The sequence below is a fragment of the Alosa alosa genome, chromosome 3 (assembly GCF_017589495.1).
Source record: "Alosa alosa isolate M-15738 ecotype Scorff River chromosome 3, AALO_Geno_1.1, whole genome shotgun sequence".
Lineage (NCBI taxonomy): Eukaryota > Metazoa > Chordata > Actinopteri > Clupeiformes > Clupeidae > Alosa > Alosa alosa.
Window position 1 is genome coordinate 27208911 of NC_063191.1, and position 27849 is coordinate 27236759.

Consider the following 27849-nt stretch of genomic DNA (forward strand, 5'->3'; position numbering starts at 1 on the left):
GATCTGTTAGAATAATGGATGGACGTTTGTATTCGGTATGCACTGAAACAGATATATAAGAAATTCACTCTTTGTTTCCATGACTTAAATAAAAATGTAACCTTTGTTACTGTGGAAGGATAGGCTGCATTTGAACGGCTAACTTGATCATAGTTTCTACGTTGTTCTTTATGATTACTGCTAACCTAAGCTTTTCAAATGTTGTACATTGCCGTAATCTTCAAATCTTTATGAGGAATATTAAAGAAGGAAGATTTGGAAGAAGAAAATGAACAGTAAGTCTGTAGTACAACATGTATTTTGTTTTTTTATTTCACCATGTGTAATGTAATGCTTCGTATATAGTTTATTTTTACTGTATAGTTGATAGTATTGTCTTCAGACTTCTAATTGGTCTTCTAAAAAAGTGACACAATAGACTCTGACGAAGACGGGCAGAACGTTGAAACGTTAGTTTCTTATGTTGTCACATTAAAATAAAAATCTGAAGTTTAAACATCTGTGTTGCTCCGGTAAAACTCCTCTCTCTCACTACAATTAGTCCTCTCCCGTTGACGCACCAGATAGTTAATTACAGAAGCGCGGAGGAACTACTGCTTTTCTGGTTATTTTATCAGTCAATACCTTAACTCATTGAATGCCAAGCTGTTTTCGGGAGCTTTGTCCTAGAGTGCCAGCAATCTAGACCATTGTTGATGATTTTTGTACAGCCACAGCATATTCTGTGTTATAGCTATGAACACATACAATGGCTCGTTTAAAAGGTGAGACTTTAAGCTCTCGGTGGGTGCAAACCGTGTATTTCTACACGCCTCTGTTCCTGAGAAATCCCAAGCTAAACAGTGGCAAGTTTTCATCAAAATCGCTGTTTTTTTTCTAGAAATGGAGATATAACGTCTTTCATGAAATATGAAGTGTTGCCTGTTACTTACTTGTGTAAACTTTCCGGGAAGTGATCAGCGAGACCTGGCGAGACTGCCACCTAGTGATAGACCCACGAAAATGGCCTGGTTTTGACCTGACGTGCATGCGTCACTGATTCGACCCAAAGCGGCAACCGAGTTATGATAAAATGTCCAGATAAAATGTCCAGATTGTGCGTTTTCATGAGTTTTCGATCGTCATATATTTCATTTCCATTCATCACAGAGTTCCCAAAATCACATATAAGGTGTGTTAGAGTGTCTAGTTTCGTAATTAAAAAACGTTTTTGGCACTCAACGCATGGGAAGGAAAAACGTAATATTATGTTTTTGGCACTCAATGAGTTAAGGATGTGTACAAATGCCATAATGTGACAGATCAATGTTGAGTGTGTGCAAATCTGTATTTCCATAGATTTCCTTAGATCACAGAATGTTTTGGTCTGACAGAAGACAGACAATGTTTATAATTGATACACTATGGACACTATTAGATTGTTAAACTGCATTTGAATCATATCATTTCTAAACCAAAAACGGGTTGGTTTAGAAACCTGAGTGTTTTCCAGTGTCTGAAGACAATAACATTTTTGTTCCAGCGTGTTCTCCTCTTTGGACTGTGCTGATCTGAGACACAGGTTTGGACGGGGTGGAAGAAGAAATGAGTGACCAGCAATTAATGGAGACGCCGAGGTAAACAACCATGGACGTCAACTCGAGGAGATGAGGATGGTGCTTCACTATATAATAATATCCTTCAGTTTCCTGGTATGTTTCATACTGCATCCCATGGTGGCAGTTATTTGTGTCAGCAGCAATGTATGCAGATGCAGATGTACTGAAAGTGTATGTCCCATGATGCTGACAATAATGCCTAGCACATGTATATCTCTTGGTCCTGCTTGCAGAGGCAGGATACTGTATGTCAAAGTCCTCTAAACATACAGTACAACCAGACCATTAGGGTCTCAGGAATTAAGACACCTCTACTTGTAGTTAGAACCTTCTCTGAAGTTAAAACATGGGACAAGCCTAGGTCGTTGAATGGCTTGTCATTAGTTAAACATTAAACAAAGAGTTATTAACCACTGAGGTCAAGAGCAAGTGGGAGCAAGGTACACGCACTGGTAGGAATAGCCAGCAGGTACAGAGCTTTGCTCCCTGACCCCCTCAGAGACACCCATGGTTGTTGCATCCCAGTCAGGAGTTTTAAAGTTGTAAAGCAGCACTAAAGAAGGGTTCCCCTACAGTACAGAACATAGTGTAAACATAACTCCGATACAATATAGACGGAATGTACCGACAGCAGTCTGTAGAAAGAGAACTGAGAATTCCTACAAGTAGGGTGGGGGCAGGGGGCTTAGTGTTCATGCCTGAACAGAAACTTCAAGAAGTACCATTACGCTGTATTAAGAGTTTATTTTATTTAAACACTCTTTAGGGGGCCTTTAAATATGCTCTATATTTTGTCCAAATGATGTCTGTCTATCATCGTTGCACTCGGAGAAAACCAGAATGTTTCATTTGTCCTGCGTTTCTTGTACGGCTGCAAACGGGATTCACTTGCAGTTAACTAAATATTTCTTTATTAGGGCAGGGCAGGCATCTTTCTGGCTATTAAATTATTTCTAAACCAGTCTGCTAAAGTCTGTAGTGAAGTCTGTGTAGGGTTTTCCAGGCTCCATTTCTTTTTACGAGACACCCTGCTCACTTGAGACATCTACCGGTTGTTTGGGTTGTTGCAGTGTCGTTGCAGCGTCACTGGAAAAATACAAATTAAAGGAGACATATTATACCTCTTTTTAAACAAGTTAGAATATGTCTATGGGCTATACAAAACATGTTCATAAAGTTTTTTGCACAAAATCAATCTCACATAAAGAGATCTCTGCAGCCTCTATTCTTGCCAGCTTCAGTCCCTTTCAGAATGAGCCGTTTCAAGGACTCTGTCACTTTTATGCAAATAAGCTACTGCTGGCCACCTGTCAGATGTTTACGCTGTTTGTTTTCTTCACGTGAAAACTCCACTGCTTGGGTGAGAATGAGGGAATACAGAGGCGCACTCTAGCCCAACATTTTCGACCCAGAGTCGGACCCAGATCAAGATGAAGAGGAGCCACCTGCAGAAACACCTTCACGAATGCTGTAAGCAGTTTCTAAATGGTTTGTTAACTTTTTTAATCAATGTATTTGCTATCTCTCCTAGGCTACGTGCCAAATTAGTCTTGGCTATTAGCTTTTACCCTGTTCAGCCTGTGAAGTAAACGTAATGTAATTTTTTGTGACAAAGCCAGTCTGTTTACAATATTTAACATTGGCTTGTATTTGAAACTTCACTAGATTCACAGCACTTGATTAGCTTTTATTATTATTATTTTAATTATTATATAGGTGTGCTTGTGGAAATTGTTGGGCAATGCCAACTGAGGCAGAGTATATGCTGCCAGGAGATTACACAGGTAACTTTTCTAAGCTACAGAAAGGCCTGCAAATATGTTACCGTGTTACTTATTTACAAATGAGCTAGCGAGTATGCTGCCATATTACCTTACCTTACCATTATAGATCACACGACGTCTGCAGCAGACGGGTTTATACCCGGTGTGCCTGAATGTTTATTCTCTTCAGAACGTACTGAACATATACAGAGCTGACCATGGGGCCTTACGGCTACAGGGAATAGAGCAGTATGTGTTATTTAGTAAGCTACTTATTAGTTTTTCCCAGTGTTTATGAGAAGTGACAGGTGTTCCCATGCTGCCTTGCGCACGATTTGATTCACGCTGCTAAGGCAGCCTGGAGACCATGGAGCAAATTTTCGCCTGAGATAGGGAACCAATCACAGAACAGGGGGGAAAGCAAGACAATGATGAGCTATGCACAGACGCATTTGATAGACATCCGTGGCACCCAATAAACGGATCTGGGCATTTTTTTTGTTTGGTTCCCAGACCACGTCTCATTGAGAAGTGGTGGCGCTAGCCAGGCTAGGCCTACACACCAACACATGCCCCAATTGTTGTTTTCTTTCTTTTTATGTATGGCTATTGTCTGCAAATTCAGCAGGTATCAAACATATACTCGTGACACATTTAAGACATTACAATATATTTATTACACACAACAGAAATAAAACATGACATATGCAATATGACAATTGCACTTTGCACTTTTGACAGAACTGACAGATTATGGAACCTGCTAACTACTGCAATGTTTTTTTTTTTTTTTTTTAAAGTCGTTACAGATAGCTTGCCTACAGGAGCTTTGTCAGTTGGTGGGGGATTCCTTGGATGCAGAATAAGGGTCGCCATCCCGTCATGTGTGGTCCCTGCGTGTTCGCTCGGGGAGTTTCCTGACAGCCAAGGACAATCACGTGGGCTTCAAACTGCCTCCCCTGGATTGAAGCGAGACACATACTGTAGTTGGCGATCACCTCCTCCTTCTCTGGGTGCTCAAACTCTGAGGACAGGTCCGGAGGAATGCTTATTTATAGGAGTTCCTCCCTGTATGCTTCTTGGTCCACAAAGACCTCGCCCATGATGGAGCCCATCAAGTCTTCCACATACCCTGTGCAATATTTCACACTTCGTAACTATGTACATAGTTTGTAAAGTATTTCATTGTACATTTATTTATTGTTTTGTTCATTGTAAAGACACCATAGTGCAATAGCATGCAAAATGAACAGATCTTATAAGGGAGCCATTCAAATGGCTCATAGAAGCCTATGATTCCTGACACCAAAATCGTTCAACTGACTCACAGAAAACGGATGGCTTTTTTTCGTGCTTGGAGTGTTATTAGGGGCTGTAGAGACCCAAATGGAGGTACAAAAGGATGCAAAAAGTGAAATTTGCATAATATGTCCCCTTTAAAGTCATGTGATACCGCGTGATCCTGCACGCGGACCGCGAGTAAGGCTGGCCAAGTCGAATCACTGCCCACTGTATGTGCCAGTCTGCTGTTCCTCTGTTGTTGCCAAATTGTGATACCCAACAAAGCACCCTGATGTTGTGGGCCATGAGAGACCTGGTGAAAAAGTTCAGACCTCAATCTGTAGCTAGTGACAAGGCATTTGTTCAGGGCAGGATTGTGGAAAAAACCATCCCTATGGTGTTAGACTAGGAGAGAGCAGTTTAGCCAAATCTCAAACTCTGAACAAGCTTCTTAATCCTCAGCAGCAAAACTATGCATTTGTTCATAATGACATGGAGTGTGGAGATGTGCCCAGGAGAATCTCAGATGGACTGGTTGAGGTCAGCTGGTACCTCCCCTGTGGGAAAGGAAACACAGACATATTCACCGAGCCAGTAGCTATGGCCAATCTGAGAGGAGACGGTATGCTGTTTAAGACCCAGATTTCCTTTCTGTGTCAAACCTCAGCTGCAGTTTTCATATTCAGTAATGACCTACAGGGAGACCTAAGCACTCTGACCAACAAAAGGAACAAAGCAAAGCTGTTCCTGGTCTCCAGCTCCCAAAGAATTTCAGCATGGAGACACTCAAAGATATATGCAGAAAACTCAACATCAGGGACAAGAATGTGATCATAAAGAAGAGGCAGAATGAATGCAGAGTTTGTGAAGACCCTTCGGTCCTGTGTGAGTGGAGTCATTGAAAAGAAATCAGCCGTAATGAAAATGGTGGACATGGCGGAGGCTGCTCGTCAGGCTGGTATTGAAGTAGATGAGGACTGCAGCGAGTGTGTTGAGGGCAGACGTTACGCTGAAGCCATCAGTAACAGTATTGATGATATTGCAAATTTCAAGGTGCAACAGTTGCCCTTGCATGGAAAAATGTGGAAAGAAATCAGCCAAATGGAGGAAGAAATGTACAGAATGAAAAAGATGGTCAAAGGGCAAGATGTAAAGCAGTGCAGAGCTTTACTCCAGCACAAAGTTAGTGATTTGAGAAAGAAGCAGCACCAGAAAGATATTTCTGAGGCCATGACCAACTTCACAGATGGGATATCCCAGTCAAGAGTAGTTCGCCTCTATTTCCTTAAGTGGTTAAAAATTCAGTTGGACAACCTTTGTCATTAGAATTGTGAACAACAGAAAACACACTCTCACAGAATACCACAGGCCAGGGGACCATCTGCATCATTAACTGATCAAATCTCTAACTGCACACTGGGTCTTGAGCACTTCTTACGTGAGCTGGGCCAACTTGTGTGCTTGCTCCCTTCCAGAAAACAAAAGAGCCAAACAGCAAGTCCAGCACCTACTGTACCTTCTCTGTGTGCTCAGATGCTGCTGGATGGGTTTCCAGTTGAGCTGGTCGATGGAGACGCAGCAAACATCCCAATGAAGTGGATATCAGAAGTCCTGACCCAGCTACATCAGCTGGGGGACTCCAAGAGTAGGATCCTGGTGATGACTGTGCTGTACTGGGAGTGCAGAGCACTGGGAAGTCCACCCTCCTCAACACCATGTTTGAAGAGCAGTTTGCAGTCAGCAGTGGAGCATCTACCAGAGGAGCCTTCATGGTGCTGATTAAAGTCTCTGAGGAACTCAGATCTGAGCTCAAGTGTAACTTCATCATGGTCATCAACACAGAGGGCCTAAAATCACCTGAGCTGGCCACATTAGACACAAACTACGAACATGACAATGGACTCGCAACACTGGTCATGGACTCAGTGACATCACCATCATCAACGTTTCCATGGAGAACAACACAGAGATGAAGGACATTCTGCAGATTGTGGTCCATGCATTCTTCAGAATGAAGGAAGTTCCAAAGAAGCCCAGATGTGTGTTTGTGCATCAGAACATGCCAGACATGGCTGCTCACGAGAACAACAAGAGAGACAGGACGAAGCTGATGGAGCAGCTGGATGAGATGACCCAGATAGCAGGTAAAATGTGGAGAAAAGAAGGTAACACAAAGTTCACTGATGTGATGAAACATGATTCTGACAAAGACAACTTCTACATCCCTGCACTTTGGAATGGAAGTCAACTGATGGCCCCAGTGAATGCTGGCTACAGTGAAGCTGTCTATGGGCTCAAGAAGAGTTTGCTTGACTCCGTACACATATCTGATGACATCGAGATGAATGATGCAAAAGAGTTCAACAAGTGGACAAACATCTTGTGGAATGTCGTGAAATCTGAGAAAGACGTTTTTAATTTCAAAAATAGCATGGTGGCTGACACTTACAACACACTATGTGCTGAATTCGAAAAATGGGTGTGGTCTTTCTGTTCCTCAATGCGCAACTGGCATTGTGAGAAAGAAAAATTAATTTCTGAAGATGGAGATTTTCCAAACTGGCAGAAATATTACATGAGGCTGCAGCAACTCTGAACAAAGAAGTGGCAGTGATCGACAAAAACCTTGAAGAATATTTTGCAAAGAATGACAGCCATTCTCTGTTGGTGCAGCAATACAAAGAAGATTTCAGGAACAGTGTCAGACGCCTGAGAAGAGAGACTGAGATTTCGATAGAAAACTCTTTGAAGAGACCCATTAAGACGAGAGAGGGAATCTAAATTATGAAGAAAATTGCATCAGATATAATACAGAGAAAGATTCAAGAACTGCAGGTCAAATATAAGGGGAAAATAACTTTTCTAACTGATAAAGATCTTGAAAGTGAATTTGAGAAGTTATGGAAAGTCATTATATAAACCTGTCAATTAATTTGATATCAGCGCAAGATGTTTGTAAGCGAGTTCAGTCTGTGCTGCTGTCACATTTTAAGACAAACCCTGGACATGCCGAACGGATTCTTCAGTCCAATTTGCAGGATTGTGGACTGGAAAAATTCACTGTGAAAAAACAGTGGCTTGGAAAAAATCATAGAAATCAACAGCAGATCCAGGATATCTGTGATGCTGTCAATACAGAATGTGAGAGCTTTGTGTCAGGGAAAGTACAGCCTGCTACAAAGATGCAGATATTGGAGACCTCCTCCAAATAATTGACAAGAGAATGAAAGACCAGGGACTGAGTGAAGAAGGTGAAATCTATCTGAAATTACACGTCTGTGGTCACGCAGTGAGAGAGTTCCGGAAGATGCACAGCCACATTGGTGATCTGAATGATCATGCAACATATCTGCAAAGTTTGAAACCTAATCTACAGGCATTATTCAAGAGACAGTACAGACGTGGTGAGGGCCTTGTTTGACGCTCAGTACAGTAATTTCTTGTGCATTAGTCAGAGGCGGACAGAGTACACAACTTCATTACTTGAGTAAAAGTACAGATACCCTTTGCTAAATTTTACTCAAGTAAAAGTAAAAACAGTCAGATGTCTACTTAAGTAAAAGTACTGAAGTAGTTGTTTTTAAAAGTACTTGAGTATCAAGAGTAGCCTACCTTTTTTTTTCAAATATTGCATTACTACTGCCACAGTGCTTACATTTATGTACAGAAACGTCCTACATGGAGTTATGAAAATTTTTAATGTTAATACCTTGGAGAATGTAAAAGGAATTGAAAGTAAAATCAAGGCAAGTTCATCTTTTTACCATGTTGCCAAGGATAGGCAGTATTTCTAATACATTTATTTAAAATATGTATTTTAAAAACAAAATACTATTTTGTCATTTAAACACTTGAAGCGAAAACTATCATTAAGAAAATTTAAATAGTCCGGTGAGGTGGGGTCACAGGTTGGCACATTCACGGGATGGACCTGCTGCGTCTTCATCCATTGTTTCGTCCATGGTTTTGTCTCTTATCTAAATCTGACCATGGAGTTGACTTTGGCGGAAAGCTGAAGGTGATAGGCTGTCCCAATCAGTGGCGCCTGCACAATCCAATCACGTTTGAGAGGGAAACAACAAATTGAAGATTTCCGAGATTTTTCTTTTTTCCTTTTTTTTTAGAAGTAGTAACGGATACTCACGGTTATGGATAGAAATGTAGTGGAGTAAAGAGTACAATATTTGCCTCTCAAATGTACTTCAGTAAAGTCATGAGTACTCCCCAAAAATGATACTTGAGTAAAGTACAGATCCCTCAAAATTGTACTCAAGTACTGTACTCAAGTAAATGTACTCCGTTACTGTCCAGCTCTGGTATTAGTAGCATTGTGTATAAAGGGCAAGACAGTGTTTTATGCGGGGGGAAAAAGCCAAGTATTAGCTGAATCCGTATATTAGCCACAGTGTCCAATAGCCCCGTGAATCAGAATCATATTGTGCTTTAATAAGAATATAGAAAAGAAATGTATATGTATAGCCCACTCCCATGTATTAACCTCATAGCTTAAGACATTTTGCAAAATCAATGTATAAACCTCAATTAATGGTCAGGAATTTACAGTAATACAAACGTTGGCTATGCAACAGCTGAGAAAATATTTTGAATAGCTATAGTGACATATTTACAGGTAGCCAGTTTAAAGCATCACCTTGCCAATTAGAAACTACAGGTCTGACACATTTGACTAATAGGTATACCAGTATGTATACCTATTGATATATTAATCAGTGTTGATCACCATGGAAACACTAAGGATTATAGCAACAAAACAGTTGCACTGAAGAAAAGATAAAGTTCCGCTTATATCATTGGACTGATTCAGGTTTGCGGATATCATACCACATCTTTATGTACAGTTATTGTTTACCTTATATTCTTTGATTATTCACTTTTCGGACTAGTTGGATTTTGTTTGTTGTTTGATCAATGTATGTATGTCATCAATGTCATAAATAGAGTTTCCAACTGTAAAAAAGGTACAGAGTATGCAACCATTTACGTTATGTGTTTAATAAAACATAATATATTTTCTTTGTGAAAAAACACACATCACTTTGACAACGTTCAAAATTGATAAAACACATTGCAAATGCATGAATATGCCACAGGCTTCCAAGTGAGTGTACACTAACGCTTGCTAGTGTATGTATAGGGTATGTGCCAATAACAGAACGCTGAGTGGGATTTTGACCCTGATTGTATGAATGTTGTACCCCTGATCTATGGTGACATGATTACGATGATGGCATGTGTATGTAACTGTCAGGACAGACCCTGTTTGTGATCCAACTGATCTATGATAAAGTGATGATGAGGATGGCTGTTGCTATGCAGTGGACAGAGGCTGCAGCAAAGGGCCAGCAAAGAAACCAAATGAGATCAACATTTATTATAGTTAGTTATGTTTTCACATGGTATATGATGCAAACAATACAAGCTGCTCAAAAAACATAAAAACACAGAATGAATGCAGACATCATAAATGGAACTATCTGAAACACTATGAAAAATATGTATTAGTTACCAAATGTTAATCTGAGGTAGCATGACTGTGCTGTGACTGTATTCATGAGGCCTTTCAGTCTCACTTAGCAGCAAGAGGGACAAATAATCATGATAATAACAGTCATAAAAATAATAACCATTCTTGTGGTTTCTTTCCCCTGATAATACCAGATAATCCAAGATAAACAGATTAAACTAAGCATATGACAATCAGGCAAAGTGCCTCCAATACTTCCCCACCAAAACAACTGTATGTCAGTGAATGCAATCACATCAATTTAATATTACTGGTTTGTGTGTGCACTGTTTCACTACAGTACCTGCATGTCTGAGCTCAGATCAGACATAGAATCACCCTCTCCTCTCCTGCTTTAATGACTGTATGAAATGTTGTATAGATCTAGAGTACTATAAACCTTTAAAGATATCAATTTCATTATAACGAGCCCAATCAGATAGAGTCAGCAGGGGATTGTGTTTAGGGCCACACTCATAGTCACTCCCCAGCCAACTGGTGGTAGAATTTACACCTCAGTCTGTTTATCTCGGTTTACTTTGTAACCATCAGTGGTGGAGGAAGTACTGAAACTCAGTACTTAAGTAAAAGTACAAATACACAGAGAAATATTTACTTTAGTAAAAGTAAAAGTACCACAATGACAACCCTGGATCGTAATGCCAATTATGCTGATTGAACAGAAAAGTTGCTGAGAAAGGTGTCTTTATGATTAAGTTCAGTTTCACTTGCGCAGACGCATAGACATTGAATGAGCTCCGTTACTACCCCCCAATTGTAGGCTATGCATCTTTATTTAATCACACACAATTAAGGAATATTTCCTAATCTGGAAAAAGTTACGTTTTTTCCAGCCACCGGTTCATTAATAGTCTACTATTCATTTGTGCCGCAAATGATCAGACGTGTGACAGAAGCATGGGCATAGCCTGTAACTTCGCTGATCCGCGGATAGCAATCTCATCGGAGAGGAGGCCCTAACGCTGCAGATAACAGACAGAGAAAGGCACAGAACACAGTTGCATGTACAGTGTAGCCATGGGTCTGGTGAATATAGCCTACCGAATGCAGATGGCTACAAGCTCACGCTTTGCCTGGTCTAGACTAGAAGCTTATGTTTCTAAGAATGCACGTAGCGCTCCAGAATCTTTGGTAGCAACCCCCCGGTAAAACAAACGTGTTTGTCAGAGAGAAAAAAATATATAAAATGTATCGTAAAAAGGAACGATGGTGTTGTAGAAATGTAGCGGAGTAAAAGTACAGATAATTGCTGTAAAATGTAACGAAGTAAAAGTCAAAAGTATGCACTATAAATTTTACTTAAGTAAAGTACAAATACGTGGAAAATTTACTTAAGTACAGTAACGAAGTATTTGTACTTCGTTACATTCCACCACTGGTAACCATACAACACTGCATAATGAGTCATGTTAAACCTACAGAGAAAGCACACACAGGATGTGGAAATGTTGCACCACTCATTTATATCTGGATGATTTTATAGTTTCCTCTCTGAGAAATGATCCAACTATCAGTAATCACTAGATGTCTAATTTCTAAGGGCACTTTTAAATAGTGAAATGTGAGCAAAAATCTATAAATGACCATATGAGTTATTCAGAGACACAAGCACCTCTACACCAGAGAACTATCCATTTATGTGCTGCTCTACTGCAACTGAAATATTTCCTGGTAATCTCTTCAGAAGAGAGATCCCACTCAATATCAAAGAATGGAACACTCTTTCATTTAAAGTGTGTGTGAAAGTGTGTAGATGTGTGTTATCAAGGTCAGAGAATGTTAGCTCTCCTTTCTCCTGGTCCAGCTGCACTCATTTTTTCTGGTGTGTCTGTTCCATTGTCCTGGGACTTTGAAAAACTGGTGGTGAAAGTGCTTCATATTCACCTTCATAAGTTCACATATCACTCTCCACTCTCAGGGCCTTCCTTTCCACTCATCACACCCACACTCCACTCAGTGTTCTCTCCAACCTATACAGCAGTTAAAGCCCTCAGAGCCTTAAAAGTCATAAAAGATAGGCATTCTCTCAACATTATTGACAGAGTACTATGGCACCCTGGACAGATTCTCACAGTAACAGTAAGGATCCAAGTGTGTAGACTTGGGATCCAGAATCACAGGAGCTGCAGAGACAGATTCCACGATTCTTGGGAACAGCTAAACTGAGTCCAATTTATTCTGACTCTGGTGCAAGTTGGCTTTTTCAAATACCACCACTTGTATGGAAAATAAATTAGAGGCTTTCACTGGATGTGTCAATCAATGAATGCATTCAAATGGATATTAGATACCTAGATAATTTGAAAGACATTGTCATAGTATGTTATTATTATTCAAACATAATAATACACCAGCAAGTACTTCTGCCTTGAAAAAATGCAATAATACAACATTAAAAGTGGGGCAGCCGTGGGATGCTGGTTCGATCCCCGACCAGTAGGGAAAATGTGGGCAGGGGAAGTGGTTGAGCACTGCTTTCCTATGCTCACATCCACGACTGAAGTGCCCTTGAGCAAGGCACCTAACCCCTCACTGCTCCTCGAGCGCCACTGTAGCAAGGCAGCTTACTGCTCCGGGTTAGTGTGTGCTTCACCAAACTGTGTGTTCACTGTGTGCTCTATGTGTTCATTAATTCACAGATGGGATAAATACAGAGACCAAATTCCTTGTATAAGTCCTTGTGCAAGTATACTTAAAAAAATAAAAACCTGATTTACATTTTACAAAAGGAAGAAAGCATGCTAGGTTATGCCACAAAGTTGTCATTTTGAACAAGAGAGGAAATATACCTGAAATTATGTAAGTAATGCAATCTTCAGTTTGTTTGGCATTTTTATTGTTTATGCTAAATGATAGGCAATAGTCTGAATCACAGCTATAAGATTCTGCACTGATGACTTTTCACAATTTGATTATCTTCCAATACAAATGCTAATATGGCATTGCTCAAGACAAACTAATCAAAAAAGCAAAACAAAACAAAATACAAAGAGAATGTCATACATGTCCACAAGTGCCACACACATTTATCAATACATTATATGTTTAAGCTAGAGTACACACAGTATTTGATTACCTTCAGGGAGAATACAGCATTCCAAGCTCATCAGTAGTGGTGTTGTGCCCACTGAAGCTATTCAGGCTTTAGTCAAGTTTTAAGATAATCCCCCCAAATATGACTGATTCAAGAATTGAAGATATTTGCATTGGGCTTAAACCATGTAAATACCATAAAACCATACCATATCAAATATTTATTTATTTTTTTTTTTTTTTGGCCAAAAACAACAACAGGTTGTTTCGTTTTCTGTTGTTACTGATAAAATAAACGTACCACTACAAAAATACAGCAAGAAAAGTGCACACACACACAATGAAACCCTGAGAAAGAAGTGAGAAAGAGGGAGAGAAAGAGAGAACGAGGGAGAGAAAGAGAAAAAACATATAAGCTGAACACACACTTAGAGACATTATGCAATTTTACAATCTTTACAGCTAAAAAGAAAAAGCTAAAAATATATATGAATAAAATAGAAAAAAGTTAATATATATAATATGTAAGATATGAACATATTCATGTATCAATAGGTCTCAGAATACATATCCGATTACTGAATATCTTTGCATGAACTAAACAAACAGATAGATAGATACATGTATGGATGCACATATATATAGTTAGATGGGGAGAAATACACTTTTTGGAAAAATACACTAATTTGTTTAGAAAATGTATCCTTCAATGTTCTATGGCAGGGCTGAGTGAGGGCACAGGTGTCTTAATCCTCCTGGTGAAAGGAGATTCCACTGACGATGCAGTTGAGGTTGTTTGACTTGTTTGAAAACAGTGTGACAGACTGTCTCACATGGCAAAAGATCCAGCAAATGGGAAAAAAGGCAGACCTTCTCAAAAGAGTGCAGTTCCATCTAGCAGAGTGTGGGGAAGGGAGGGAGCAGTCATCCAACCAGGCCTTGTGTCCGGGGTACTAAACCTGCAGCTTGACCACAACGCCAAAGAGCCAGTCTCAATGTAAATGTAAAATGTAAAAAGGAATTTGGTCTCTGTATTTATCCCATCCGTGAATTAGTGAACACACAGAGCACACAGTGAGGTGAAGCACACACTAACCTGGAGCAATGAGCTGCCTTGCTACAGCGGTGCTCGGGGAGCATTGAGGGGTTAGGTGCCTTGCTCAAGGGCACTTCAGCCGTGGATGTGGGTATGAGAGAGTAGTGCTCAACCACTTCCCCCGCCCACATTTTTCCTACTGGTCGGGGATCGAAGCGGCAATCTTTCGGTTTCAAGCCCGAAGCCCTAACCAGTAGGCCACGGCTGCCCCTATGGTATGGCACACTAGTGCTTCAAACATCTCTGGGATCCATAACAAAGGGGCCAACCTATCCTGGGGGTCTTTCCTACGGCTCACACATCGGGCCCGCCTCTGATGCAGGCTTGTGCAAAATTCAGAATTGAATTGAGAATGACTCCTAAATTCCAATGAATTAATTGAATTAAAGGAAGTAGAATTGAAATTCAATGAAATGTAAAGAAATTCATACACATAATTTAAGGGTAGTGTTTAAAAATGAAGCCTCACAGTATATGTCAGATATGATCACATCAAACACACAACTTATAACATAAAACAGTAAGAAATTACATTTCCAAAGTAGCCTTTCCAAAACTGAATGTATGTGAGATTCAACACATTCTGTCTGTTGTGACTGTGGAATTGCTTTGAATTGCCATGAATTTAATTCCACTTCCTGCCATTCCCATTTAAATTTAAATTCAACTTCCGGTGGGGCAGAGCCAATTCAATTCTAATTCCAATTCATGAATTGAATGGAGACCCATTCTAAAATTCGGAATTTTGCACAAGCCTGCTCTGATGGCCTTACGGTAAACCATCCCACTTCTGACACCATATGCAGTGACAGAAAAGAGCAGTCACCCCACCTGACCTTGAGCCCGGGTGTCCGGGGTACTAAACCTGCAGCTTGACCGCAATGCCAAAGAGCCAGGCTTGTTGGCATGGGAGTCACAAGCACATACTCAACTGCAGTGATAGTACTTCACTATTGAGATATGTGGTCTGGTGTCAACTAGAAACAAAATGAACGTCTGAGAGACATATATGTGGTAAAGAAAGGATTAATGACAGTTAAGGTTTTGCTTGTATGCCAAATGTGAGCGGCCATTGGCTTTGTGGTACCATGTTGTACCACATTCAATTCAATGCAGGTCAATAGAACAGTGCCATGTGACTGCTTTCAAGACACACACAAACATATTGTAGCGTCGGCGCAGAAAGACAGTGTTAGCGTTCTCCCGCGAAAAGCATGCTGGGATACGAGAGCGAACATTTGGGGGGTTTATGTCGTTATTCTTGTAAGTTATAAGTGTAAAGTTAGTGTCTTTAGTGTAACATGTTTCCCTTTTAGTTTCCCCTCATGTGTGTTCCTTTTTGTGTGGGGGGCTGGACCTCCCCTGTTGGTGTAGTGTGTGTGTCTTCTTGACCTGCCCGGTGAGCATTGTGTTCTGTGTCTGTATCCCTGCCCTCGTTCTCAGCCAATAAAGCTTGCTCTGAACAACTTTTGGCGTCCTGAAACCTTCAAACATTACAATATATAAATGTAAAGAGAACATGAAACCGTCTACCAAAACTGTCTTTTATTATATGTTGAATTTTCTTTATTATACCTAGTCCAATGATATCCACTGCAATGGTGATGACATCAGATCTGGCATTCCACGGGATAGAACAACTGTGGTATTATTTGCTTCTGTGTTGATAATTACAGTTTTCTCAGTTGGTTTGGCACTTTTCTCAGATCAGAATGGTAATTCTCAAAACAGTTTGTTCAAACTCCATATCATACAGTATCACTTATGCACATCATTGAAGCAGTTTCTCCCCCATTTTGAGCAAATAGCAATGCTTACTGTACATACATCCATGCAACTTTTACTTTTTATTTTCTCCAATCATGCTGACTACAGGAATGAACTAATTGAAAATGAAGTGTGCTTTTGTTTTTTGCCCATTACTGGAGTAATCATCTTCTGCCACGCTGATAACACTGTGTGATATTTCAAAATGATTGTAGCATGAGTGACAAACATGAAGAACATTCTGTCACAGTTTTTCTCAATTGCTAAAACAATTGCTCAGTTTCTGAAACCTTGCTTCATTTTCTTAAAGAAAAGTCTTGGTAGAAAAGTTAGTCTTTTACTCACAAGTAAGTAAGTCAGGTAACAGCATAAACTGTGACGATCCGATAAACTAAACTAAAAAGGCAGGGTTTAAATACCCAACTGATTGACACAATAAGGAACAGGTGAACAGACAAAATGGAGGGAAAGGAACAAAGACAGGAAGTTGCCCAAATAAGGTTATGGGCGTGACATTGGGCACATGATAGCTATAGGGCACATGATGATAACATGGCTAGATCAAAACAAAACAAAGAATTGTCATCACATTGACAGGTAGGGGGAGACAAAAACCAAAGTCCAGGTGAGGATCCTGACACTCCTCTTGCAAAATCAAACTTTCGCCTCAGAATAGTTTTCCCTGTGCTCATCAAACTTTCGCCTCAAAACAGATTTACCAGTGCTCAAAACCAAACACTGCTCTCAAATCTTAAGTGATCAAAATTATATATTCTATCAAGCAGTCAGTAAACAATACACCAAAAAATAGAAAACACATTTTTCAAAACATATAGTTCAGGAGTACATTTAGATAGGGAGTACATTTTTACTGTAATCTCAAAACAAATTTCATATTTTTTCGTCATTGTCTTTTGATGAACGAAAATAAGTTATATCATACAGTAGTAGTTCAAAATTGATCAGAAATCACTACTTTGCTTTGCTCTTTGCCATTTTATGTTCTTCCTCCTCCTTGTACCCCTATTTAGATAGATAGATAGATAGATAGATAGATAGATAGATAGATAGATACTTTATTGATCCCCAAGGGGAAATTCATTTTACAGTATACTGTACCCTGCATCTCACAAACTTGTCCTTTATCTCTGTGATACTGTAATTCTTGAATGAACCTGCAACCAGTCAAAATCTATTACTGTAAGCAGTCTGTACTGTAAACAAATGGAAAGCACAATGTTCAGGGCCATACAATTTGTTTATTGGACAATATACAGCCTACAATGCACTGTACTACAGTATACAATAAAAGGGTCAACAATCAAAGGACTAAATATGTGATCAATGTGCTTCTTCTTGTCTTTGGGCTGGGTCAGGCCAGAGCACTTTGACATCACAAGCAATATTTTCCCTCCTGAGGCAACTTGTTTGCTCTCTGAACTGGCTTATATTGGTTGTGTTACATAATTTGAAACAAGTTAAATCAATGTTGAGTGGTTGTGTTTAATCAATGACATGTGTGCTCTATTTGTGTTGAATTGTTGCCACTTGTGTTTACCAGTATGGATGCATGTGCATTAGAGGGCAGAATGTGTTTTGAGAATGATAATGTGTTTAGAGTTTTGCTGAAAAGTTTAAGTGAGATCTGCAAATTGTGTTTTACCATGTGAAATGGTTTAAGGTATTGACAACAGACTGAACAAGCTAAATGAGTTCAGGCAACTAAGAACTTTGCTCAGCCAGTGGGTTTTAGTGTTTTAGCAATTGAGAGAAGCTGTAATAAGGGCTTGCATACAGCCATTTTGCACATATTAGTAGATACTCTACATAACATGCCAGGATATTACACATATTATGTGAAATCAAATAAGTGTCCATCAAATCAACCACACAGAAAATAGAGACAACGAGATTTACATTAACATAGTCAGTGATCTGTGACCATGCTGTGATCATAGCTGTTGCAGTGCTGATCTACCATCACTGAAGCCTTCACTGGTAGGATCCTCAAAGGAAAGTTATCACTATTAAAAAGGAATGGAAACACTCTCTCTGTGAAAGTGTGTGTGAGAGTGTGTAGGTGTGTGTTATTATCAGGGTCAGAGAATGACAGCTCTCCTCTGTACCAGTCCAGCTGCACTCTGATCCTCTGGAGTTTCTGCTCCACTGTGAGGGGAGTGAAGACTTGAGGTGGAGCACGTGCTATATATTTACCACTGTTATAATACACAAACCACAGTCCACTGTCATAACTACTATAGTCTTCCTTTCTCTGGAAAGACTCTGTCATCACGCCCACCTCCCACCATGTGCTCTCTCCAACCTCCACATCCCAGCAGTGAGTCCCTGAATTAAAGCCCTCAGAGCCCAGGACAGTTGTATGCCTATTACATCTTTCTGGGTTATCAGGAAGAGAATCCACACTACCATATCCCACACAGGTCAGATCCTCAGACACGGTGAGCTGTTTGGATGCAGTGTTGGGATCCAGAGTCACAGGAGCTGCAGAGAGAAAGAACACACACATGAACTGAACACAATGCACTGTGCTACAGTATACAGTGATGTGTGATGAGGATGTGAATGATGGTCATTATTAATGGGGTTGGTACCAAGTGTTCTCCCTTGTTGAGTAACATGACCTGACAGTGGTTTGGTACCTGCAGCAAAGATGCTGCACAGCTCTGTACTGTGTGATACATATCACTCATTCTCTCACCTCCCTCCCCAGCAAGACCTGTACAGATGTGCTAGGAGTGTCTGAACACACAGCTTGGTATGCAGTGGGAGTGTGTGTGTGTGTGTGTGTGTGTGTGTGTGTGTGTGTTTTGTCTTTGTGGCGTTTCAACACATCACTTGGTCTGGCTGCATTTTCATGCTTGTATGCAGCAGTGTGTGCATGTGTGTGTGTGTGTGTGTGTGAACTCACTGTATTGAACAATCTCCTGCATCTTCTCCCAGACTCTGAACTTCAGGTTGCCCAGGTGCTTTGCCACATTGATTAGAGCTCCTGAAACCCTCTCTGGATCCTGCAGTGTGCACTGGGCTCTGGAATAACATTCAGGAGTCAGTGCTGCTGTGGGTTTGGGTTCAGAACCACAGAGAAGAGAGAGACAGGAGGCAGATCACTCACCTTTTCTCTGTGCTCTTGCAGTTCTGTGAAATTACAATGGAAGACATCATATATTCAAAACTTGCTCAACGGTTCTATTAAATTCATTTTAATGTGTTAATAAGTCAAATTTGCCCATTTTAAGCAGCAGCAAGTTTCTTTTTCATCATGGAAGACAGCTCAATTGATTTCAATACACAGCTCGATATAATCCCAACACATAACATCAAAAAGAAACCCTCAATAGAAGACTAACACATAACATCAAAAAGAAACCCTCAATAGAAGACTAATACATGATCCTCAATATCACTCTGACCCATCCCTTCTTTTTTCCGCATTTTCTTACGAACAGGATTCCGACATTTCACAAAAACAAAGGAATGTGACTGTAAATGCCCATCTGCTCTTTAACATAATATTTACTGGCACTTCTTTATTGCCATCTTTTCCCTCAAACATGCAGTATGTCTGCTCATGTGTTCTCATTTATGTATCTTAACAGCCAGAGATTTGATCAGACCTTGAGATGCATGATGGACAGTGGATGGTTCCTACCTGCAGGAATGTGATGTCATCAGCTCTCAGCTCCTTTTCTAATGCTGTGATTGTGTCTGAAAGTGCTGAGATGTCCACCATCTGACTCTTCTGCTCCACTTCCTCCCTCAGTGCTGTTATCCTGGCTGCCTCCTCATCTCGTAGAAACTGATGAAGCTTCTCAAACTCCTCCTGAATCAGCCTCTCAGTGTTTAAGGCCTGTGTCTAAAGAAACACATATTATTACCATTTTATTATGTGACATAAAGTATGTCATTTTAGTATTTCCTCAATGTGAGTATTATCTTTACCTTAATGTGTTGTGCTGCTACATCAAAGGTGCGTTTAATTTCTTCATGTGTTTTCATGTTTTCTTTCAGCTTGCCCAGCTGTATCCTAAGTTCCTCCTGAAATATATAAGGATTATAATGACTTATATTCAAACAACACTATTATTATCATGTCTGAAGTACAGCATCTTGCTATTTGGAGTAATTCAGATATTCTTATTTTATATTTCAATTGAATTCTGGTTATGTCCTGCAGTTAGCCAGAGTTACCAGTTGGAGTCAGCTATGGCAACTCTGGTTGGGAAAATATGAATTCTGGTTATGTCCTGCAGTTAGCCAGAGTTACCAGTTTGAGTCAGCTATGGCAACTCTGGTTGGGGAGATATGAATTCTGTTTAACTCCTGCAGCAGTGGCGCCGCCAGGTGTAATCCTGTACGCACTGTGCGTATAATTTTTCAACCCTTTATTCATGAAAATCATTCAATATTACAACAATAAAAATAACTTGTGTACTGTCTTAATTGAAACATGCTTCACACACAAATGATAGCCTATGTTTCTGGCAAAGAGAATGGACATCTCAACATAAGGATACTTTAGAAGATGATGATTGGTGTAAACTTTGTCACGACATGATGAGCAGTCCTATGGCGTACTATGGAATACAACCCTAGCGGCGCCCTGTCCTGCAGTTAGAGTTACCAGTTGGAGTGAGCTATGTTCACTCTGGTGTGATGAAGTGTGACATACTGTGCTGTGGGCACAGAAAGAGGAAGAACAGCTGGGGCCTTATTTATAAAAATGTGTCTCTGTCTCTTTTATTATTATTTTCACTGTTCAAATAATGGCCATGATAATCTATGATATGACCTAATATGCTGAGGAAATAAATTCCTCAGGAAGAAGTTTTTTTTTTTTTTCACATACAAGGCATTTCAGGCCACCGATACTGTATAACCTAGGGGACACAATGAAAATAAATTAACACTCCCCTCAATGTCAACACTATTTCTTTGCATTGATGTGCGACTTTAGAGTGACAAACTCCGGTAATATGCAAATTCCTTGCTGCAGACATTGCAGAGGACTTTATTTTAATCAATACTTTATTGTTATCAACACTATCAGGCCATTTTTTAAAAAGTAAATGTTCCAATCAATGATCTAGGCAGCACAATTTCTTATCTCTCCTTCATTTTACAGTCTAATAGTTACTGACTAGAATTGATTAATCTGCACTATTTTTTTCTCAAATTAATTCATATTTTGACAGCCCTAGTAAAAACCATCCTTCATTTGATCTTAGATCATTTCTCAAATGACTGACATCTAAATCAGAGAAAACAAACATATTCTATGCTTCCTGAGATCATTACTCACAGCGGAAATATGAATTGTTTTTCCATACATCCATATGACGGAAAGTTCTTTGTACAGCATAATCCTGTATATTATGAGACAATAGGTTTCCAAAATGACACAGGGTGATAATTATGATGTACAAAATAGCTGACTCAATGTTAAGCATAATATTTCATGTAATGTTCCTTTTAGGATATGTTTATTGAAGTCTAGTCTAGCGGCTAGCCTCTAGTCTATAGTCTGTTTTTACACACTGTATGGTCCATCATGGAGTGCTTGTACCTAAATGGATAGAGGATGTGCAAGAGGAATAGAATTGAAAGACAGAAAATTTATTTTGTCTCTCAATAGAATTGTAAATTGCATGTGTAACGATCCTGTGTTCCCTGTCCCTCCTTTGTTTACCTCCTGTGCCATGTGCTCCTGTGTTTACTTCCTGTCCCTGTGTTTTAGTTCCTGTCAGCCATGTGCTCCTTTGTTTGTTCCCCATGTGCCTTGTGTTTACCTACCTGTCACCAGTCTTTGTCTCCGCCCCATCTCCTTATTTGGTCTGTGCTTCCTGTCTTGTTAGTTTTCCCTCCGTTTCCACACCTGTTCCCCGTTATTGTCTTCTTGGTCTCGTCCAGTCCTCTGTCTTTCTGTTAATTAGTCTGTTAGTTTAATATTGGTTTCCACCTGTCTCTTGTTTTACCTTGATCATTGTCCACCTGTTCCCTGTTACCCATTGTGTATGTAAACCCTCTGTCTCCTCTCCGTCCTTGTCGGTTATTAGTCTATGTGGGTTGTGTTCCAGAATAAAGATTCTTGTATTTCAAAGATTCCCTTGCCTTGCCATACTTTGCCCGTGCAGCCGTGACCGCATGCAAGAGGACATAGCAGTGATTCCACCTAACACATTCTCAAGATCCTGGTTGTCCATGGTGCTGATGCTGTATCCATCCTTCTTGAAGGCAAAGAGATGTTACAAGGATACAGCAGCACTGCTTAAGCTTGCACAATGCTTATGGGACTGATTTATGCCCTCAACCTTGCATATTCCCAAACACTGTGTACACTTTTGAGGTGTTTCAGAAACTATTCCTAGAAATGGATGGGTTTAAGCTGTCCCCAAAAGACACTCCGGACCCTCAGCTCATCTACTTAATGTATCTCTATATGGACTGAAGAACCTTCCAAATGCAAACTTGCAGCAACATTCAGTTTTGACTCTCCAAAAGAATGCTGAATGTTATTAAATATCAGGACCTGTTGAATTTGAAAACTGTATTTCATGTGTAAGATGATTGTGGCTTAGAGTACTTGTTCCCAGACTTTGAGGTGATTACTGTTTAAGGTTGACAATAAACAGTTTAATTGCATTATATTTTAATTGTGTGATATGTGGTAGAAGTATATAAAATGTAAATGGTAACATTTATCAAAAGAAACACTTACATAATTATGAGTAAAACAACTTAATATAACTATGTAATTGACATTTTAAAACAAAAAATAGAGTAAAATCTAATTATTCACTTCATAACAGTTAATAATAAAGACATGTAAGATTTTGATGACCGTGGTCCTGCATGGAAATAATTAAGTAACATTTACTTAATATTTTCACAAATGTTAATAAGTACATTTAACTTGATACTGGCGAGTGAGTTGTACTTGATATTACAGCAGTAAAATTTACTTTTGAGTGCAAATATTTTTTTTTATTAAGTAAATTCTACAGGTTATTTTTTTCAGTGTAGTCATTCCCAGTCATCAAGCAAACAGGTGTTTGCTCTGCAACTCCATGTGTGACTGCTGCAACTCTAAATATGAAGATGTACAGTAAGGGCTGCAACTCTAAATATGAAGATGTAAGGGCCGCAACTCTAAATATGAAGATGCAAGGGCCTGCTTTCGGAGGATAAACTCTGTCTCTTGATGGTGTGTAATGCAAATGTTATTTTCCTCGGTAACACTTTATTTTAATGTGTCGCTGTTACAGTGTACCTACCTAATTAGGTACAGTGGTACAACCTGTGTAACAACATGTACTATCAGGTACTATCATTGTACTTGCATTATGTATTTGTGGGTACCTACATATAGTTGTTACACTGTAATACTGAGTGCTTTTACAAAACTTTGCCAATTTGCCTACATTTTCATCAGAGGCAAAGAGCTGACCTGAGACCTGCTGGATGGGGTAAATCTGGTCATGATAGATTTGATATACAAAGCATTCTTGGCTCCAGTCAAGGCCTCATTGTTCAGTACATGTAACAGCTGTGCTGCTACAACCTTGTTACTCTTTGATACAGTGGAATAAACCTATTACGTGTACCAGTTAATTACTTACATGTACATATGACATGTATGTTATGTCTTCGATGTCTTGGAACAGGTCTACTAATTCACTACGTAGTACATATATTAACTGTGTTGGTACACACTTATTGCTCTTTGATACAGTGGCATAAACCCATTAAAATGAAGTGTACCAGTTAAGTACTTACAATTACATATTACATGTATGTTGTGTCATTGGTGTCTTGGAACATGTCTGCCATTACCCTACATACTGTAGTACATGTATCAACTGTGTTGGTACACATTTATTACTCTTTGATACAGTGGAATAAACCCATTAAAATAAAGTGTACCAGTTAAGTACTTACATCTACATATATACATCCTGTAATTGATGTGTTAAAATGTGTCTGCTGTTACACCACACAGTACATGTGAATTAGTAGACCTGTTCCAAGACAAGACCTGTTCCAGTTTATTCCACTGTATCAAAGAGTAACAAGTTTGTAGCAGCACAGCTGTTACATGTACACTGAAGACAATGAGGCCTTGACTGAGCTAAGCATGCTTTGTATATCAAATCTATCATGACCGATTTACCCCATCCAGCAGGTCTCAGGTCAGCTCTTTGCCTCTGATGAAAATTTAGGCAAATTGGCAAAGTTTTGTAAAAGCACTCAGTATTACAATGTAACAACTATATGTAGGTACTCACAAATACATTATGCAAGTACAATGATAGTACCTGATAGTACATGTTGTTACACAGGTTGTACCACTGTACCTAATTAGGTAAGTACACTGTAACAGCGACACATTAAAATAAAGTGTTACCTTTTCCTCTTCTAGAAAGGCACAATTGGACAATTTGTTTTGTAATTATGGGAACACAACATAATCACTTGATTACCAGTAAGGAATTGTTCAATTCACTCAGTGATAGGCCTCAGTGTTTTTAAGATATCATAGAAATAGGAAAACTATAAGCCTATGTGTTTTTTAACTTCATAGGCTCCCATTGCCAGTTTCATGGCAGACCGTAAAATGTTAAACTGTGTGTAGTCTTAAACTGTAAAGAAAGACTTGAGATTGTGGGTCTTTGATTCCTGAAAGTTCAACGCTCTTGTGTCTTTTAACTGTTTAATTGAATCAACTTAGAATTACTCAACAACTTACATTGTTTCACAATCACATGGGCTATAGCCTATAAGGCTGTACACAGAGCCAAACACACGCGATAAGAGCAGCCAGCGGCACCGAGCTCGTGTGAGTGGTTAGTGGGTGGAGCTGCAGGCAGCGCTTCCATGTTTCGCGCCTCTAATCATGAACTCAAAATACAATTTTATTTCTCTTATTTTACACATTTTAGGGAAAACCATGGCCAAAATATAATTTATTTGGCAATCATATCAATATTTTAGAGCGCCCCAGCAATTTCACATACCATTCATTGGTGGTTGGGGTCCGTGGATTATTTACTATCAAGTTCATTGAAGTTTGCGTAGCCCATTGATGATCCATCGGGGTGTTTCATGTAAATATTGTAAACATATTATGTATTATGTTTCATGTAAGCAAACATAGACCTATGGCTCCACCTGTGTGCAACGGATTTTCTCTTTATAATAGGCATATGTCTATGCTGTTGCTATTAATGACAGGATCAGCATTTAAACTTTTCCCCCCTCCAAAAAAAATAACAAATCGACCGTACCCGCCCCGCCTCCCGGCTCCCCCGTGGTATAACTCGCACACTGGGCACAGGGAGCAATTTGGAGATGTTCATCATTATCATCATCATCCTCATCATCATCACCTTTATTGAGAGGTCTCACTGATTCACGCCTTAAGGTTTCATAAATGATACTCAATGTCATGAGGTGAAATAACATAGTGAAATAAAAACACAGATGTGCTTTAAATTTTACCTTGAATTGCTTTGATACCTCAGCAACAGGTCTGAAGTTGTGATTCAGATGTTCCAATGAGTCTCGACACACCAGACACACAGGCTGTTTATCCTCCAGACAGAAGAGCTTGAGTTTCTCACTGTGCAGACTGCAGAGCTCCTCAGACCCTGCTGAAGCTCTCTGACTTCTCTCCTGTAAGTAGGTCTCACACAAGTTCCTTAAGGCCAAGTTAGGGGGTAGTTGAGTTTGTGTGAATCTTTTCCTGCAAATTGGACATTCTCTTGACCCTTTGGCTTCCCAGAACTTCTGCAGACAGACTTTACACACACTATGACTACAGGTCATTATGACAGGATCCTTGAAGATGTCACAGCACACAGGACAGGTGAAATCCACTTCAATGAGGGAAAGCTTGGAAGCCATTTTCTTAACTCACAGTAAAGACTAGTAAAATCAGAGAGAAGAGATGCCTCCTAACTATGACTTCCTGAAGGACAGCAGTCCTGAGTATTTCAGTTCTTCCGTCAGTCTTTCAGATCTTCAGTCTCAGGGATGGATTGGTCGTCTCTGGTGGCACAAATACAAGCAATTAAGCCTAAGTGTTCACCTGTGCTCTAATTCCAGCTTTACGAAAAGAAGTCAAACTAGAACAGCTTAACTCTCATTTTCAGTGAAACGAGATCAGCTAACTTTCATTTCCTGCTTCAGCAAGAGGCCGGACTACAGACACACAAAAGCCAGAGGGAGAAGCCGTGAAGTGGCATAACGATTGTGATTGGTTAGTGTAGTCGCACGCATGGGTGTGTGTAAAGCAAAGTTACTCTGAGAACTATACACCCAGACCAATGAATTCTGAGTACGCTTACTTTCAGGACAGTTATATTTGGCCTAGAAATGAGGAGTCACACCACAGATTCTCCACCTGAACTGTTTGCATTCAGAATAGAATACAGTAGGTTAGTCTCACACAAGGCTGTGGGTTCATTTGACCGATTTCATGCGAGCTGAACTCACCCCCACACACACACACCCTCCAGGTATGCAGAGAGATGAGACATCTCAGGTGAATGTCCCAGTTGTGGGTGTGAACTGTACATGTCAGTACCTGGAATACACACTGACTCTCTCCATGCTGTGCTTCTGACGTTCAGGTTTAAAATAGACACAAATAACTTGCACGTGTTATGGAACAAATAAGCTACAATGGAGTAGCCTATGAGTAACATTAGCATATTATTATGATGATATTGCAAGTGTGCAGTATGATAAAGACCATTTTGAGGTTTGTTTTACTTTCCTGTAATGGCCTTTCCTGTTGAGCTACTATGAGTCAGAATACAGGAGTTCCATGATTTATTCAAATGTGTTTGACATCATTAACCCTCCTCTCACTCACACCCACCAACACTCAAATCAGATGAATTCCTCCCACACAGAATTGGCACACACACACACACACACACACACACACACACACACACACACACACACACACACACACACACACACACACACACAATAAAATGATAGATATAATTGAATACTTTGGATTACAGGAAACATTTTGAGTAATGGAAAACGGGTTATTTTTTATTCATACATTTGATATGTAAATATGTGGATACAGACAATAAAATAACACAGAGGTATTTTATTGGGAAATTACTTTTGTCACTTCAGCTATCAGCATATGTGTCTGTAGGTTTGTGTTTCCCGATGTCATTCCTGCAGGCACTACTCCATACTTGTCAGCAGGGGGCACTGTTGACTTTCTGTGGTAAATATGATGTGTTGCATGACATTGCAGATTGAGACAGCTGTGCTATTGTATATGAACATGTCAACATACTACTTTTGTCTGCTCCATGTTGGGTGACTTACTGTTTCAGTTGTGTTTGCTCCATGTTTTCAGTGGTCCTGTTGGGAGTGTGTCTTGCTGGGATGATCTTTGAGGTCCAAAACAGTGATATAATACCCTGGAAGTCCAGAGTCCTCGCGAAAGCACAATTTGAATTGTCTCTGCAAGAGACTCTGGCAATGAGCAATGATACACGTTACTTTTACCGTTTGCATCGCGGGGAACCAAGGCAGGATACACTTGTCTGTTTAGTTTTCTTTTTTCTCTCTGCAGGTCAGTCATGCTTCATACAGACACGATCAGCTCTAAGTGCTCTTACAGAAGCCTTCACTGAGAGATTCACAGAGGAGAGAGATTACAGCCCAGAGTATGGGAACTGTCTCTCAGCGAACATGTCTCTGAGAGGGTGT

The 27849-nt window shown here is 39.8% G+C and overlaps 2 protein-coding genes across 2 annotated transcripts; one reads left to right on the forward strand and one right to left on the reverse strand.

The window, feature by feature from the left end:
• Positions 1 to 4874: 4874 nt before the first annotated feature.
• Positions 4875 to 7238, forward strand: LOC125291655 (up-regulator of cell proliferation-like). Its single transcript, XM_048238475.1, is given in 7 exon segments — positions 4875 to 5037; positions 5040 to 5414; positions 5417 to 5496; positions 5498 to 5757; positions 6118 to 6304; positions 6307 to 6556; positions 6559 to 7238. Coding segments are annotated over 7 exon segments (1995 nt in total).
• A 10084-nt stretch (positions 7239 to 17322) lies between these two features.
• Positions 17323 to 26277, reverse strand: LOC125292157 (E3 ubiquitin-protein ligase TRIM35-like). Its single transcript, XM_048239344.1, has 6 exons — positions 25600 to 26277; positions 20044 to 20139; positions 19754 to 19957; positions 19217 to 19239; positions 19013 to 19131; positions 17323 to 18585 (listed from the first exon to the last, which is right to left on the reverse strand). Exons 1-6 carry the CDS (start codon positions 26002 to 26004, stop codon positions 18011 to 18013), a joined length of 1422 nt encoding a protein of 473 aa, XP_048095301.1. The 5' UTR covers positions 26005 to 26277; the 3' UTR covers positions 17323 to 18010.
• Positions 26278 to 27849: the final 1572 nt, after the last annotated feature.

What these genes read in the sequence shown, in the direction of transcription:
- LOC125292157 (XM_048239344.1), bottom strand. Translation starts at nt 26,004, where the DNA reads ATGGCTTCCAAGCTTTCCCTCATTGAAGTGGATTTCACCTGTCCTGTG. An exon ending in ATGACATCACATTCCTGCAG is followed by an intron (nt 19,240 to 19,753) that starts GTAGGAACCATC and finishes GTAATTTCACAG; the next exon opens with AACTGCAAGAGCACAGAGAA. An exon ending in GCAGGAGATTGTTCAATACA is followed by an intron (nt 18,586 to 19,012) that starts GTGAGTTCACAC and finishes TTCTCTCTGCAG; the next exon opens with CTCCTGTGACTCTGGATCCC.